We start from the raw sequence: 18261 nt of genomic DNA, 5'->3' as shown, positions 1-18261 counted from the left end.
AATTTGAATGACAAAATTCAAATCCCTTTCCATTATTGTTTTTTATTGTGTGGGATGACTTGATATACAGTTTGTTGCCTCAGAGGAGGAGAAAGTTTTCTATAGGGGAAAAAGCACCTCTGATTCAGACCTGCTCTGAAACCATCTCATCATAAACAGCTGTATCTATGGTCTTTAATCATAAAAAGGGTGGTTTTATTTTTTTTTAAATAAATCTCCTAATCAATAACATCCAGAGGTTGGTTTGCTGGGCACAGTATCTGCCCAGATCAAATGCATGTTTTCTCTCATCTTCTGCTGCTTCTATAAAACTGTCAATATTCAGACAATTAAATAAATAGATCTGCTCTTCAAGCAAACTGCTTTTAGATTACAGCTATGAAAAGTAGAAACTGTCTTTGTTTTTTCCTCCCAAAACTGGAAGAAATTGAACTTTGTCCTCTTAATAAGGCTGACTCAACAGGATGAGTGGAATACAAGTGCAGAGGTCAAGTGGCCTAAGAAATCCCTGTTTTGAACCTCCACAAAAAGGCTGACCAGAAGCAACAGAAACAATACCTGAACATTAACAAGCTTGGTGCTTACACCACACTCTGAAAACAGGCTCCGTTTAAAGTGTGATGTTACATATTAAACTCAGCTGTCAAGCTAATACTGAAGTGTGAAAAACAGCCAACCAACCCTCCACTAGTCCACAGGCCATTCCACCACTGCTCAGTGTTGCCATTGTCAGAGTTATCTCAAAGGAAGATGACCTAAACCAGAAGCGCCAGGTCCATCTATAAGCCTGGACAAATATTTTTCAGAGCATTTTCAAAGATTGGAGGATCTGAGGCTTTGGAAATGCTTGGACTCAGCAAAACAGATGTCAGTTTCCTAAACACGCAACTATCACTTAAAGAGCAGCTTAGCACTTAAGATAAATGGATTGCACTAACGTGACTCCACAGCTATATTTTCCCCTTTTATAACCTGTTAACATTACTACCACTAATTCATAGGGCAAAAGAAATATAGCAGTTGAAAAAGTGAGCTTGTCCTTAGGCAAATAACTTGGTGGCTTTTAAATGAGACTTCAAATTAACTCTATTTACCTAACACAGCATGTTCTCTTTGAATGCTTTACACAAAAAACACCACTTAACTGTGATTCACGTCTTCCTTTAAAAAAAGAAAAAAGCATATTGTTAAGTACACATAATGGAAGAGAAACTGACAGTGGGAGTATGTAATCATACAACAGCTGGCCAGAGTGCCAACATACATCCCATGTCCTGCCTCATCTTCCACTCCCCTGACCATACCAGTCCAGCCATGAAACAAAAACCAGCCATAAATGGGAAACGACAGAGATGTACAAACTCTACTAAAATTAAAATCTCAGAATTATTTAAGGAAAATTTGGACTGGGAAGATTATTTTGTATCAGTTGTCAGGAGAAACAGCACACGAAGGCACACACTCCCTCATCTCCCATGTACTCCATCCTACTGGCTCCCTTGCACATGGACTGGGGAACACAAAGGACTTTCCCAGCTGAAGCCAAAGACATTTACAGGTGAGGAAGAAGCCCTTATGCCTCCTCCTTCCTCTTCTCCTCCATGTACCAGTGATATCCTTGAACTGTATGATACAGATTTGATAACAGAAATTATGCTTTATTTCCTCCAATTCTACCTTCACAGTCTTTGCCTTCTACTCTTTCTTTTCACAGCTTCTCACTTACCTTCTCAAACCACGTATTTACTTCCTTAAGCCTCTACAATAAAAGTTAAATGACCACAAATTTATTAGTCAATATCACCATCTTGTACATCTTGTTCCATGTTCAAGAACACCTTTGCCAGTCTTTGTTTCTTACCTCTTTTCACTATAATCTCTTTGGGTAGGCTTCACTTGGGCCTTAGCAAAAGGATATCCATTCTGCAGGACTTACAAATAGCCAAACTTGGATGCTTCTATCTGTATAAACACTATGTGTCACTAGGTCATCACAACAGAAGTCCATTTTGCACGAAGATAACAAGCATGACGTACTTTAACACTCAAGTGTTATCTTGTTTGACCAGATACTACTACGTGTCCAATCACAGTGCAACCAAGCCTCATGAACCTTGTATGAAGCCAATTATAGGGGAAAAAAAAAGATATGATATACACCAAAAAATGTTTTTCTAAAACCAGAACTGCCAGTCTTGAAAGACAAAGAGCTTTACAACCAAAAGGCAACCCAGTTCCTTAGGTGTCAAATATATCCATTTTCAAAAATGTTGCTTTAATTAAATACTATCTATGTTTGTGGTTTGCTTTTCAATATAAAGTGATTTTCTTGATAGGCATCTTGTAGCTATGCCGTAGTCTTCAACTCAAGAAACTTTTGTCTTTTAAGGGTTGTCCCTTCAACCTAAAATTGAGTTTCAGGCTCCTTCTTATGCCTAGGCACAGTAACATCCAGAGAGAAACTTATCAACATTATTACAACATTAAAGAACAACTTTTTTCTTATGTGAGAAATTATTTGCAAGTGAAACTGCATTATACACTTACCTGTTTTTTAATTAAAAGCTAATTTGGGGATTGTGTGAGCATATCAATACTTCTTTCCCCCTTCTAAACCGTAAGAGTTCTGTTTTTCTTTTTTAAATGAGAAGCCTTGGTTTTGGGTAGTCTGCTCTGCTAAAATAAAGTCTAAAGAGCATTATCCACACAAACAGTCGAAGGTCACTACCCAACTGTGCTCATTATCTCATTATACAGCTTAATTCTTTAATGTGTTTTCTTCCAGGATGTGATAATTAGCTTTGTGTTTCTTTGTTTTTTAACAAAAACTTGGAGATACCGGAATCTTTTAAGGAAACGGTGAATCATTTTGGAAGGCTGTGTGCAGTAAAAGTCAAAGTTACAACCCTTCCTAGATCTTACAATTTCATGGCCTCCACTTCCCAAAGGAATCTGTTCTCTTGGATCCCTGCTCTTTGGAAAACAGCCCCAAAAGAATACAAGTACCAATAAACTGGAATTTTCTGGTGAGGAACATCTCAATATACACATTCAGAAAATGAAAATTCATTCTAAATAAGCCACAAAATCCACAGAGAGACCACGTGTTTTCCTTTCCATAGAGGATTCAAATCATGGTAATATACTTGCAGCTTAATCGCGTTAGGGCCAGTGAGTATGTACACTGTAACACAGCCAAGTCCTGAAATCATTACCTTAAACCCAGCATACATGCTGAACACTTTAGCAGCACATACCGCCTTCAACTCCCATTGAAATCTGTGGATTCGTGTGGGGATGCTGGCTTTTTATTACCTCACAGGGTCAAGCTCTTAGTCCTTAATCAGGCAAGAATCCAGATGAGGTCCATGGGAGATTTGCCAGAGAAAGGACTAAATGGATAGTGAGAAAGGATGACTCTAAACAACTTGGGAGCAGATCTTTAAACAGAACAGAGAGCGTGCATATTGTACGCCTGATTCATAGGGAGCAATTTAGCTCATGCAGATGGCAGCCACATGTAAAAAGATTTGGCCGTATATATCCTATGCTTGCGCCTCTTCTTCATTGAAAAGAGAAAGGCTCATCACAGGACAGGTATGACTTCCATTATCTAAAATGCAAATTTTGACAGAATGAGTCCAGCAATGAGACTTTCAAAACTGTTAAAGCAACCATAAAAGAATATAAATTCAATTGTAAAATAAAACACTAACTAGTACCCCGGAGGTTCTTCTCTGCCTTCCAGACCTCCACCAGAAATTAAGCAAACCCCACACCACAAAGAAATCATTCTCAACGAACAAGTAAAATCGCCGACTTAAGAAGTATCTCCCAAAGGCTATCTTTAATATCAGTCAGAGATCTTAAATGAATTACTGACTAATCTGTCTTTCCATTTCCCTTGAGGTAAAGTTTTGTTTAAGGAGTTTCTTACTACATGCTACCACTCACTCATCATCTTTATCTAGGAAACAACTCACGCCCTGCTCGTTGCACCCCTTCTTTGCTTCCAAAATACAAAAAAAAAATTCTCCAGCTTGACCTCCTTCTGCTCATTCCTTCTCTTATTAAGCACATGCCCTTTCTTTTATCCTACTGGATTTCTCCCCATATAGTTCTGACAAGGGCATTTGAAGAAATGTAGAGATGTGGTTCTACAAGAGTTAACCGAGACCACATTTTGTTAATGCATTGACCAGCTGCTTGTTAGCTGTAACCAAAAACAGCATGCACATTGGCAGTTAACTGCTAAACGCATTTGCAAAACTATTAATAAGTTGAAAACAATTCAAGCCCAGGACACGAGTGCAGCATATACTCCCAGGCGAGCATCAGATACAAAAGGAGAACTGAGATGGCCTCCATATGAAATCACAATGGCTCTTCTCCTCAAATAATCTTTTATTGACTTTTTTTTTTTTTTAAAGGGAAGTTGGGGAAAGGAGTTTTAACTCAGGAAATAAGTCATTTGTGCCCAATGCTAACACAGCCTTCATAAGGCACGTATCTTAGTATCACTGCTGCCTGGAAAAAAAGTCTCAGGGAACCTCAAAGCCGATTCGGGTTTCACAAAAACATAAAACATTCACACACACATCTAAAGTACTTCCCTTGCAGAGACCCCACAGGTGCCGAAATCCATCTCTCTGTATGGCAAGGGTTCAACTCCTGTTTAAGGGCTTGCTTGAAAAAGGCAAGAGCCCCCTTGACACTACAGACAGCAGGCACTCACTCAGGGAACCTGACTGCCAGCAATGGAGTGCAATTCATTGCCTTTTCTAGTATGCAAAAACTCTAGATGCTCCTACTAGAACAATCAAAAAAACAAGACTGCAGGAAAAAAACCACAGGTAGATTCTGTAAAAACTAACCACAAAATATTAACTAAATGTAAAAGCCTGAGGATGTTCTTGCTGCAAGATCACAGAAGCTTTCTTGCCACACGACTTAACTGGAAGCAGATACCTCAGTGAGCACAGTGGCTTTTCCCTTCCAACAAAAAGATCAAACCAACAGCCCAGCCCTACATAGAGGGTGAGCCGTTAGAAACCTTACAGTGAGACTTTCGAAGTGACTTGGCAACACTTAGAACAGCATAACTTTGTTTTCAAGTACAATCAGTAAAGGATAGTGTTATTTAGAAAACAGTCACAATATCCTGGAACTTACTAGATGTAAAATAACTTTGCAGTGGAGTCAGCAGTCTGTGGGGCCTCATGCACGCTTTGCAAGCTTTGAAACAGTCCCCTAGAAAGGGCATTAAATAAAATGAGTAACATCTCTTCCTGCTAAACATTAGAGGTACACATAAAAGCTATCATTGAGTCAGCATTTGCTGGTGGTAGTTCATACAGTAAAATCTGATTTGCTGGAATTTATAACAGTCTGAAGGTGGCTACTGCTATGCATCTAACATACCCAGATATGTATATAATTTTTTCAATTATTACTATTATTCTTGCAGAAGAAAATAACATTTGACTCATTTCAACGTATCCACAATTAGGGGGAAACATCAGGGTTTGATTATGGAGAAAAAAAAAAGCTAGGGACTATTCCAGCTGACAAAAGTTGGGATATTAAATAAATGCCATTTTAATATTAAAAAAAAAATAAGCAAAGAACCTAATACAGGGCCCAGTTAAGTCAGTGTAAGGGTTTTTGGTTTTTTTTTCATACTGTTTGGTAGGGTTTAGATAAGCTCACATTTCAGGCTTTCACTCGCTAGCACTGTAGCATAACGCACTGAGCGTGAAGGGTTCCAGTGCAGAGTCCTGACAAGGATTGCTGCCTCTCATTTATTTAACAGTTTTAATAGGAAAAGCATGCAAGTTTCGACATTGCATTGTACAATGGTGCATTTCCTTTCCATAACGTATCGTATATCACTGCTGGAAACTGCTAAGTTGGCAAACCCTTTTTATGGGCACAGTTACACAAACAAAAGAGTATTTCTGTCAGCTTTTCATGTACTTTTGGGTAAGGAGGTGTAGCTATGCCAGTAAATCAAATCGGTTTGATGCCATATGCTCCAATTCGGACAGGACATGTTTTACTTGGTGGTTAATGTTTAACTGTGCCACCAGGTGAACCACCGATCAAGTTACTCAAAATACTTGAACAATACTTCAATACTCTACTTCTGTAAAAGGAAGTTCAGTTTTAATCTAGTACAAACACTAGTTGCTGCAAAAAAGGGAAGCTCCGCTAGCCCTGCCACCCACCTTCAAGGGTCCCTGTGTTTGCTCTAGTAATCAGGAAGGCTCAGAGAAAACCAACCGCTCTTCTAGGACTTCAAAAGCTCTCAGGTAAGTACACAGAAGCCAGCCTGAAACTTGTTCTTCCTATCAGCGGACCGCTGGTTAAACTTCCATTCCCTTCGATGAAGTTGAGGCTCATTATTTTACTAACATCTCACGAGATTCATGAGGACATACTGGCCATACAATGCAGAGGCAGTCTTAATGTTACGCTGCAAGGGAAGTCACTTGGTTAAGTCTAAGTCTGACTGTATCCCTGCTTTAAAAACGCCACCACCTATGATCAACTGAAGAGCAGTACCAACATTTTCTAATGGATACAAACAACTGAATAAACAGGCACCACTATCTCCCTCCCTACCCGAGGTCAACACAAACCTGACTCATAATTAGAAAGAAACAAGGCAGAGCAGTTCAGCAGTCCCACTACACTCATTCACCAATTCTTTAACTGCCCTTAATAAAATTGTTAACAGTTTAGTTAACCACCTAGGACAAGTCAACTGCAGTTTTCATCCACCATATATGCAAGGAGAGACTCCATATATAACCCACAATACATTGTTAAGTCATTGTATGAGAAAAAATATGTTTATATTAAAAACTTCCAATGTAACTACACTGTTGTATTTAAATGTTCTTTGAGATTATCCAGGAGATTACAAGGCTGCTTGTTTGAAAAGTCTGTGCCAGCTGCTCTATGTGTATATTAGGAGCATTACAAAGGCATCAAATACTCATTAGTGATGAGCTCACCCTAAATAAGAAAACATACTAATACACATCTTGGATACAGACAGTTACAGTGAGGTATTAGACATAGGAGGAAAAACATACCCCCAAGAAAAGCGGGGAGCAGAGAGCACCACACTTACTGTAGGGTCCCACTAAAAGCGAGTAACTGCGTGAGCCCCTTCATTGGCACGACAGCCCCTGCGCAGCAGGTTCCACTAAATCTCTCTCTAACTGTACCAGCCACGGCCTGTTTAACCAAATAGCGTGGAGGACCTAACGAGAAGCAGACAGGAAGAAAAAGCAAACAAATCCATGTATCACAAATGGAGGAGGAATATCAAAAGACTTCAGACCAGTAACCACTTCAGGACACAAACCCGAGGATTAATTCCATTAAGGAAGGAGGAGTTGTGCTACATTGCTCTAAAATTTCTGCCATAAAATTGTCCTAGAGACAATGCCATACAACCAGATCAGGATCAGACACTTACTGACTGGATTTGAATGGGATTAAAGGGCAGAAGATGTAGTGACTCTGCGCACCAACCCTTCCCAGTTGTGGGAGCTTATAGCCCATGAAGCAGCAAACTGAATCCCCAGAGAAGCATTCCAGCAAGGGACCACACCAGGGAGCACTGGGACACCAGCACACAGAGAGAAGCACTATAGAAAAATCATATCCCTTCTACTGGAACAGACCATTGCTCCTTTCAAAAACTTAATAAAGCAACTGGAACAAGGAGTCAACACAGGTATCAGAACTGAAGCAATGTAATTAGTTTAGTCAACTAGAACAAAAGACATTTATTGCTCTAATTAAATTAATCCAGTCCACTAGGTCAAAAAAGCATTGATTCATTGCTCAGAAATCCTCCCTAACAAATCCTGATTTCACTCTCCTTTTTCTTCGAGCAACTTCTAAAATCATAGACAGATATATGAACACTTGACCTATAAAACCATAAATGTGTTTTTATTTCTCTGCAGAAAGAGAGAAGCTACATTCTAGGACTCCTTGAGGCAGCAGAAGGGTAAAGAACAGAAAAAAAAAAAAAGGAAAAAAATTTCTTTGTTATCAATCTTTACTTGAAACGTCTTCGACAATTTTTTTGGTGATTACTTTTGCGTAGTGCTTGTGTGACGTTGAAACAAACAGGAATTAGCTGGTTAGGTTTTCTCCTCATACAGGAAGATTTTAACAACACCATTAAGCAGCTCAATACTCCAAACTGTTTCATTAGAATTCTTTTCTCCTGAATCATTTCAATAAAGTTGAAGTTCTGTCTGGTATTCATACACGCTGACTTACTCACAGGCTTCTTTGCTGCAAATGTACTTTTGAGATTCAGTAAATGTAACAGTGACCTAGAATTAAGTAACTTTAGTTTTAAAAATTCTTTTATTCAAAAATCAACCATTACTGAGAGCCTTAAACATTGTTTTACTTTGAGCATGAAATTGCTTAAAAAAAACCCTAGCTTTGCTAATTTCAAAAAATAAAAGAATAGAGATTTCAAGAGAATTCACAAGCAACAAAACAGGGTCTTTTTCAGGACTGCTTTTATTCTTCTGCTACTGACACGAATCATTCCTTATTCTGAGCATTTTAGTCACATGATTTTTTTTTTTCTTGTTATAGAAACGATTACTAAAGTCAGTTATCTGGCCTTTTAACAAGAGACACTGGAGAAGCATTTGCCTAGGTGTTTCAGTTTGGACAACTGTAACCTTTTTAAAAAACCTCAGAGTCCTTCCTATGTTGCATATTTTAGCTCTCTTACTTCCATCTGTGATGATACATGTTATCACAGAGATCTAGCATTGGGAGAATGAAAATGAATACAGTGAAAAACATGGCCACAAGCACTATTTCAGCAAGAAAACCAACTACTACTGGCCTAGTTCCAAAAAGCAAATGAGACAAGTAATATCCAAGGTAATCTGAACAGTTTTCTTGCCAATTTTCTCAAATACCCACTACTTTTTCAGCTTGAAGGTGAAAATATCCCACAGAACAATTAATTACTGCTTTGAATTCATTAGTGCTATAAAAGGAAATCCTGCCAGACTGATCTAACATTTCAAAGCAAAAAAATGCAGAAAACTGGCAACTTTTACAAATTACATAGTTTAACAAATCATCTCCAAAGATGAAGTCTGCGCTAATTCAAGAAATTGAAGCCACATATTAAGCTTCTCACACGTTGCTCAAACTATGCATGGGATATAGTGTAGTCCTACCTGCTGCTGTAAGTTTTCTTCTAATGATGCAAGAAGAGAGTCACATTTCACCTGAAAATCCTTTTGCCTACAGCAAAGTAAGAGTGGTCCCATATTTCCTACCCCCTTGCTTCAAGTATGTCTGATTCTACTTTCTGTAAAAATAGGCATTTTTTTTAATTTTTTTTTTTTTAAATAAGAGTTGGCATGGCAGGAGAAGAAAGAAAAAAAGAAGCAGCTCCAACAGTTCAGATCCTCCTCAGGACATCATAACTAATTTGACTTGCCCACACTTCAATCAGTTGTTCCTTATCGGAGATCACAAAAAACTTCTGCAGTTCAGCATCCATTAGTCTAAACACAAGAAAGGCAGGCAAAAAGTCTGGCAGACCTTTAAGTAAAACCTTTGCCATTTTCATGCCTCCAAAGAAAGGGGCAGCGGGGGAGGTTTTGAGGAATTACAGCGATAACAGCAGTTAGCACAGATGCGATCCAAGTACTTTAAAGCTATTATGTTAGCCTTTCAAACAGTCCTGCATGGAAGACGATGGGGCAGAACGCATCTGTTTTAGATATCAAGAGAGAGATGAAATAACTCGTGGCGAGATCACAGAGAAAGTCACTAATCCAGATACAAGCCTTTCACCTTCCAGTCAAAAGCCAAGGCTCCCAGGTTAGTCCTATGCATTTAATACACCTATGGCCATCAAGCCACAGGGACTCACAAGAATCGATCCAGACAGCAGTCCGGCCATCGCTGCGCTCTTCTCCAGGAGTCCCTGCTCACCGTCCACTGATTTTTACACATTAATGAAAGGCACACGATCTTGTGAAGGAAAACAACATCAGCTTGACTTAGTAGCTTAAATTACAACAGCCTGAGGAGAATCTCTAGTAGGACATATGTTTCACTGCTCCATTGAAATGGAAATTAATAATATAAAGGAAAGTTTTATTTATTCTGAAATAAATTGCATCAACTATCCTTTCCAGACACAAGGTAAATTTGGTGATCTAGGAAGTGGAGAAAAAGAAAACAGGACAAGTAGTGAAAATAACCACAACAATCAATTATTCACCCACTCTTGGCTCCAAGTGTCAAGTAAAATAAATTCATTAAAAATTTAAAAGCAAAACAATGACAAAAAAACCCACCACCAAAACACTAAACCTGCTCCAGGGGAAAGTAAATTTTTTGCTGAAGAGGTAAAACAGCAATAAACCTTACAAATGTTTCCATTGCCTAACACTGAATTTCTTTATTTGTTACTTCTTCTAGGCCTTGCTTTCAATAATGAGTAATGACATTTTCAGTTTCTTTCTTTCCATCCCTGACAGGTAAAATCCCTTTTTTATTAACTACCTATTAGTAAGTCTCACAATGTAGCAGCTGCCAAATAAGGGAACAATAGCTCCATCTTTTATAAAGTACACTTAAAAATACGAAGAAAAGCACACCGTGCTTGAAGCAGCTGCACTTTATGGAATTATTAAAAACCTTTGCTTTTTCTCACCTGGGGTCAAAATTTATCCTTGGTGAAATTCCGTTGACTTAAAACAAGTTTACACCAAAGAGGAATCCTATTCAATGCCTTCAGGTAATGAAACATGGCAGAGTCTTTGTGCTAAATATATATATTTTTTTTTTACTCCAAATTTATCTCTCCTATGACTTACAGCCTGAGGGGTTTCAGTTCCTTTTATTGTCATTAGCTACAAAGGATGCAATTATTTCTCTTCTTTGAAAAGGAATATATCTAGTCTCTATATTCTCTCTACATCATAACATAACCAGTGGTAAAACAACAGCATTGATGCATACAAATGTGTTCCAGTGGAAAAAGCTTACAAAAGAAAAAGACTTGCAGAAACTCCATACATTTTCATGTGAAAGTAACGACTGTTTTTCTAATAGCAGATGCTCCATTTCTTGTTGAGACACTCTAGGATCACATTCAGGAATGCTGAGTTTGGGGTGCTACAGCCCTTGGAGCCTAATTCTTCCTGTGGCAACAGGTAAAATTGTGCTGTTTGATGCTTGCGCATGCCCTGCTTAGTCCAAATGACAGAATTTCATATATTATTTTGCAGCAAAAGAAAAAAGCAAGCACAAAATAAAGTTACCATTCTGTAGAGGCAAGGTAAACAAGTTCAACATAACAATAGCTGAGGTCATTCTGATAGGAGAATAATTTTAAAACAGAAAAAAAATTAAGGGGCAATTACATATTAGAAGATTTTTTTTTTTTTAAGGTTAGCCCCAGAGTACTTACCACTTTACTCTGTAGACCCTTGAGTTCAGAAAACTTCTGTCCCTCTCCTTGATGTTAGATAAGAAAAAAAAATACCTTCTTTAGTTAACTAAATACACCCTTTTCACTTTTTTTTATTAAAGAGATCAAGGGTTTGTGTTATTTTTAAGATAAATGACAAATGGAGAAGCTGAGAAAGAGTTAATAAGGGCCTACAGTACAGAAAGGCTATTAAAAGACCTACAAGCAAAATCCCAGATCCCAATTCCCTTCAGAAAACAAAAGAACTATTTTTAGCATAGTATTTATAAAATAATTCTGTGATGCTTAGAACTTGTTAAAGACAAGTTTCTCTTTAAAAACAACTTCAATAAATTTCCTTAGAAAGACAAGGATTAATGCCATTCAGCATTCCATGCCATAAAGTTTTCTGCAAAACTGCTTTTCATCAGTTGAGTACTTCCCTCCAGAGACACTCAGTAATGCTGCCACTTGCCTGCATCTACACAATTCAAGTACTGCCTTATGGGCCTGATATTTCTTAGAATTCCTTTGGCATCATCCAGTCAGTTTTAATCAAAGAACCAGACTTTCATGTTTACTGATAAATGCTCTGGTTCAGCAAAGCACCTAGATATAGGCTCAGTTGTTTTGCTGAATCAGAACCCATAACTCCACATCCTACTGCTCCACATGGGTGGAGAACTCTGCCGAAATTCAACTGATTTTAGCTTTGGAGCATTGCTGATACAAGAAAAAAAAATGCAGTCTGCTGAGTTCAAGCCATTCCAAGTCTGTTATACAAATACATAACCTTTCTCTGCATCCTGACACTCGAAGTTCTTCAGAATTTTCATGTAGTTTTGGAAGACAAGAATACTAATTATGCATAAACCACACAGAAGTGGTACAGGATCTGACTCAATTGAGCTGGCTGAGAGATAGAAGACCAGATTAAAAAACTAACTTAAACGAGATCACCAAATGGCAGTGCTGAAGAAATATTAATTCAGAGCACCTACAGATTTAGTCTAGCTTCCCAGTTTTGATCAGTCTGTGTTTAAACTGCTCACTTAAAAACATTGTTTATTGTTTGAAAGGTATCACTTCTTTTTCTGTGAAATTAACTACCAATTTTTAATGTAAATTTTAGCTTCTCAAAGTTATCTCACCAAGGTCACTGCCATAAAGTTAGGTATCGATCCTTTGGTTCCCTATCAGATGAACATCTGACATTAAGATGCTTCAAATCACCATTGGGATGCTGAAAGGATAAAAAAAAATTACAACAAATTCCACCTTTAAAAGCAAGTCAGTGGTTTCCATTAGCATTTCTCAAAACTGAGAGTAGGATAGGCTCTCACGGGAAGAGCACGGCCATTCCCTTGCAGCCCCTACATGAGGGCTCCCAGCCTTTGCGACCCGACGCATGGCAGCATACAGGTACAAGACAAGCTCCAACTATCGGTTGATCTTGTCCTCTAAAAGACTGACTATCCAGACCATAAAGGGATAGGACTGGGTGGTTTTTCAACAGAGGCAGAAGTTGGCTGATTACGAGAAAGAACTGAAAGAAAAGGGAGGTGGAGAGTGAAGTCCATTCAAAAGTTGCCACCAGTCTGGGGCACCACTTCAGTCCTAATAATTCAAGAGCAAATCTCTGTCCCCTGGTTCTCACCCTCTAACCACAATTTAAACAAACAAATCTCCTCCCACTTCTGGCAACAAATATTTTGAGGAAAAATAAAACTTACAATTTAATTACATCTAGGAAATACCCAGCAAACACTGTTTAAAACAGAAGGAAATTTGTGTGAGTGACTCCTGGTATTCATTTTTTTTTTTAAGATCACATCCTTCACCTTCCAATGGAAGGACTTTCTATTATACTTTGAAGGACCCTATATTGCTTTTTGGAAACACGGTGTTGAAGGTCAGGGGAAGTTCCTCTTTAAAAAAAAAAAAAAAAGAAGAAAAGATGTCAAAACAGGGCCTGTTTCTTCTATTGTTAAGCTTATTAACATGGCACCCATCACCACCATATCTGGGGGGCACAGATCCAAAAGATACGTTAGCTTACAAGCAAACAGCCTTATTGAAAATGAAGGACACACATTCTGAACAACATAAGATTACTTACAAGCACAAGTACACAGAATGAAAGAGAAAAAAAAAAGCTAGGATAACAATACAGTAGAGAACCAGAGAATAAAGAGCTGTCAAAAGAAAACCATAGAGACAGACTCAATATGAGCAGATAAACCAGTAAGCTCAGTACTACAGAAAACAGGTAAATTCTTCAATATATCAAATTCTTACAGTCTCTCCATCAGCCTGACCACAACCACGAAACTCTGTCACAAGGATAGAGGTATCTACAAAGCAAGCACAGGCAATGTCAAACATTAGGGGCTTTGAGGGAAAGAGACCATAGCTGCACGGACAAATTCCGGTTGGTATCAGATGCCACAGCTGCACCGCTTTGTTGGCAACAGGAATGATGTGTAACACCAGAGAATCTACCCCAGAAGGCTGGGAAGAGACCCACAGCCTGTGCAGATCCACAGGCTGTATCAACCTGGACCGTCTTTCCAGCTGAACAGTAAAGTAGGAAAGAAAAAGGGGAAAAAAAGAAGTTTAAGTTAAAAAAAATTTCCCATTCCTTCATGGAAGAACCTATCCTGTTCAAAGTCTGGCCCTCAGGGTCTAGGGCAGGTATGTGTTTCATCTGCCCTCCAAGACATTTTATCGAGACACGATAAAAGTGCACCCAACTGCACACGTTTGCCAGCAAGTGAAACAAACACATTTCAGCCTTTGATTTAAGCCACATTAGCACAGAATATTTTTGCTCCCAAGACTACAAAGCCAGACTTGCTTATGAGGTTATCCAAGGCTGTAGCATGTGCAGTTCTGAATGTTTGTGCGGAGTTCCTGCTGCAGGTTGCCAGACCTTAGCTCAAGCCCACTTCAAAAACGTAATTCCTTCAGACAGGCAGGTAGTTTGCCAGCAATTCTCCTCTCCATCCTGCCTTGGACTTTCCATAGGGAAGAAAAATCTTACAGTAATCAAGGTTTTCTTTGCAGTCTTCTTCTGTACAATTGAATCTATACAAATATGAGCTTACTAGAAATCTGTGCACAAGCTAAAAGTAAATCAGATTCAGAAAAGCATTTAGCTACATGCATCTGGGCAGTAAGAGTAGGTAGAGAAATAGACAAATATTCTTCGCATACTTATACAGACCATTTTCAATGCAAAGTTAGTGAGGTGTAAGCTATTAGCATGAAAAACATGCAGTCAGGTGGCTCAGGTTTGAATATGCATCTCTGTGCATTGTGTCATCTAACTCTTTTTTTTTTGAGATATATTTAACACATTAGTACCTTAAAAAGCAAGAACGAAAAGAAAAAAAAACCACACAGATCCTATCTAGGAGATCATCTATATCTGAAAAGACAACAATGCTGAAGATATTGGAAAGTCAGCAACAAAACCTACATCTCCAATAGCAGTGTTAGTGTAGGACTGGCAAACAAAAGAAAGGTGTGCTCTCCTGCAGCAGCCTCACTGCAGAAACAAAGAGCAAGCTGGAAAAAGGCTCAATATATAAAAATCAACACCCTAGGGAGGTGGCATGCTGCCCCCTGCCTCCCCCAGTCTTCACCACAGGCACGCAGGGATTTTATTTATACTTCTCAGTTTTATTTATACTAGTATGTTAATGGTTCAAGCCTGAAAAAGTACAGGTTCTGTATGCCAGCAATTAAGAGCCAAGTCCACGGTACCCTGGCCATCACGCTGACAGTAGCTCAAGCTTACAGGCATCTGCAACGGCTTTTTCCACACTCAACCAGACCACATTGCTTGCTCCCACCCATATTTCACCTATAGCCACAAATTCCCTGTACTTAAAGCATAATTGTTTGGGTTAACAGGACTCAGTGACTCCTAAAAAATAAATGTTGCAAAAGGTCCATCTAAACAACCTTCAGAGAGCTTCTTCGCTTGTAATTACATCTGCCTGAGATCTCTCTCTCTCTCCTTCATCAGAATCCCTCAGTTCTTTATTGCTTTTATCTTACTGTATTCATGATACTCTGTAAAAGACATGAACTAGTTGTTCTCATCAAGAATTTACTGCAAAACCAAAGAGCATGGAGGAAAACCAAAACCCAAGGACAAGCACAACTAGAAACAACGATAGTGCTTCCTCACCTCCCCCTAATCAACTGTGACCCTTCCTACTGCCTTCAGCTACCTTCTTCTCACACAGATAGTGGGGAGAAACAGTCTCCAAGAAAGAAGTAACTTTGAAGGTAGCCCTGCTCTGAGCAGAGGGCTGGACTAGACTTCCAGAAGTCCCTTCTAGCCAAAATCATTCTATGACTCTACTTATGAATAAGCATCTGATCCAATCCAAGGCCATCGTTCTTACGAGTTTGCTTCAAGAACAGCTGCCAGAGGAAAACACAGAACTGGGGAGTAAAACCAAGAAAACCACAACAAACTTCAGGATAGACATGATAAGGTTTCTCAACACTGAATAACTTTCCAATAGTAGTACTATGTTCAATAACACTTTGAAGTTAGTGAGTTTTAATTAAAGCTAGCATTAAGTAAGCTGACTACTTAGGCAAGCAATCTCCTCAGCAGCAAAATGGAATTGCTGTTGTGATCAATTAAAACAGTATTTATTTTCTACACTAGCACTTTCTTTTAAAGTAGACTTTTACACATCTATAATGATTGAGACTCGCTCCAAGTAATCGCTCTTCTCAGCCAAGACCAGCATTCTTATCCCCAGCTCAAGCCGCAGACGCACTCAGACACGCCCTGTATTGCTGAAAGTTCATCTGCAACGAAGCTATTGCGAAATGTTAGCATCACGTACTATTAAATAATCGAAGTTACTAATGTTGGATGGAGGCCTTCAGGAGGTCAACCCCAGAGAAAGTCCCACAAGGCTTGAGGGCTTGAAACAACATAATTTTCCATGTTGACGATGAAAGGAAGCCAAATTGTAACACATTTAATTGCTAAGCTCTGTCTCTTCCAAAGCTGGTCATCTTTTCCACAGTGAGGACATCTCAGATTTAAGCAAGCCATCTGTCCACTGTCCACTTTTCCCACTACCTCATTTTGACTGACTGTATATCCACTTGGCCTCTTCTCCAACGACCCACGCTGGATGCAAGCTGGACACTTAACAGGCTTCCCCTTGCAACCACAGGAAGAACTTTGACAAACAAACATACTGAGAAGAAACACTTCAGCATCTGAAGAAACTACAATATAAGCTAGGTACTTGAACTCTACAGATCTTTCATTTCTCTGTCGCAAGTTATTGCAACACACTGTTTAAAAAAAAAAACCTATCTAGGACAAAACGTGGGATAGGAACAAATCCCACAAATAGCAATGTGTGTTCCTAACCTATGAGGCCTCCAGTAACACCAACAACTGTTAATAAAAGGTCTTTGCCATCACCATTGACAGTTAACTTTAAAATAGATCAGACAGCTCCCAGGTATGACCGAGGTGACGTTTGTCCCAACAGGGCAGGACAATGCACGGACTTGGTGATCCATTACGAACCTTTCTGGGATTTTGTCAGAAATTTCTTTTTATGAACTAAAATAATTAGGACTGAATTCCAGACCTTGAAGGCCCCACTGAGCTGATCTCCTACACCCTTTCAGCCCAGCTCTGTAGAGAGACCCTAGCTCAGCTTCCCCAGCACAACCCTGCACTCAGGGTAATACATTCAGCCTCTTAACAGAGCTAATAGTTCAGCCTCAGCATCACGCTGGCTGAGCTACCTGCTTCCGCTCCCAAAGGCTTCCATAGCAACCTTCCTCTTTATAATGTATGCGCACCATGCAATTCCCTTTTTTTTTTTAAAAAAAAAAAGTAATAAATTACCAAAATAATTTGTTACTACTGCAGCTCTTTAATGATTTTGAGGGGGAACATAGGTGCAAGAAAACACACCTACAGGCACAGCAGTTTCTCACATCACCATACCAGCAGTTACAATCACAATAGTTTTATATAAAAACTAATAGTTTTATATAAAACCTAGATGTAAGCATAAACTTTAGCTGACCTACATTTCTGCAGCATGAAAAAGTATTTTTGATCAATAATTCTGAATATGGACAGCTAAGTTACACTGAATGCATGATCTACATAATGCCACCTACCTGCAGCTGCAAAGCACAAAATCATCAAAGCAAACACTGAAGTCACACAGCTTGAAGACATTTTTGCAAACGCTGTATCTTCTCAAACCAGCTCTCTCTGTAGCTCTTCATGTAGATTTACTTCCTTTGAAATTTGTGGTATGTTTTGAAACCAAATCTTCCAGACTTTTAATTGCCTACAGAAATAAGTAAAAATATATTTTAATACAAATACAACTTACGGAAATGTTACTAGATATTTAAAATTACATCTATTTTCACAAAAGAAACAGAATACTTTCTTAAGTGACTACTAGAGGAGTGCACTTTATGTTGCCAGATACCCTAGGTACTGATCACTTAGTACTCTCCCCTTGTATTTCAGCACTTCTTTGCAGCTGTTGCTCTTTCACATAACGCATTGTGCAAGTTGTGATCTACTTCGAAGTGAAACGCCAGAGCCTTTTCCATCAACTAATACCGAAGTCCTGCTGAAGCCTGCCAATGGTACTCGCAGCCTCAGACATGTTTATTTTAAGTATTGAAACTTTCTCCGGGACATATAAACATTTGTTTGTTTATTTATCTGCTGCTACCTTTATTAG

At 38.8% G+C, this 18261-nt stretch overlaps 1 protein-coding gene across 1 annotated transcript in view; it reads right to left on the bottom strand.

Annotated features, from left to right (window-relative positions):
* The window catches only part of TGFBR3 (transforming growth factor beta receptor 3), a 107266-nt gene extending 89528 nt beyond the window's left edge, over positions 1–17738 (bottom strand). Inside the window, exon 1 of the mRNA XM_086617629.1 lies at positions 17678–17738. Within this exon, the coding sequence (XP_086473755.1) occupies positions 17678–17738 (61 nt within the window). The remainder of the gene's footprint in view (positions 1–17677) is intronic.
* Positions 17739–18261: the final 523 nt, after the last annotated feature.

Source organism: Tauraco erythrolophus, chromosome 10 (genome assembly GCF_009769465.1).
Source record: "Tauraco erythrolophus isolate bTauEry1 chromosome 10, bTauEry1.pri, whole genome shotgun sequence".
Lineage (NCBI taxonomy): Eukaryota > Metazoa > Chordata > Aves > Musophagiformes > Musophagidae > Tauraco > Tauraco erythrolophus.
The sequence above is the reverse complement of the archived record's forward strand: the minus strand, read 5'-3'. Positions and strand labels throughout refer to the sequence as shown.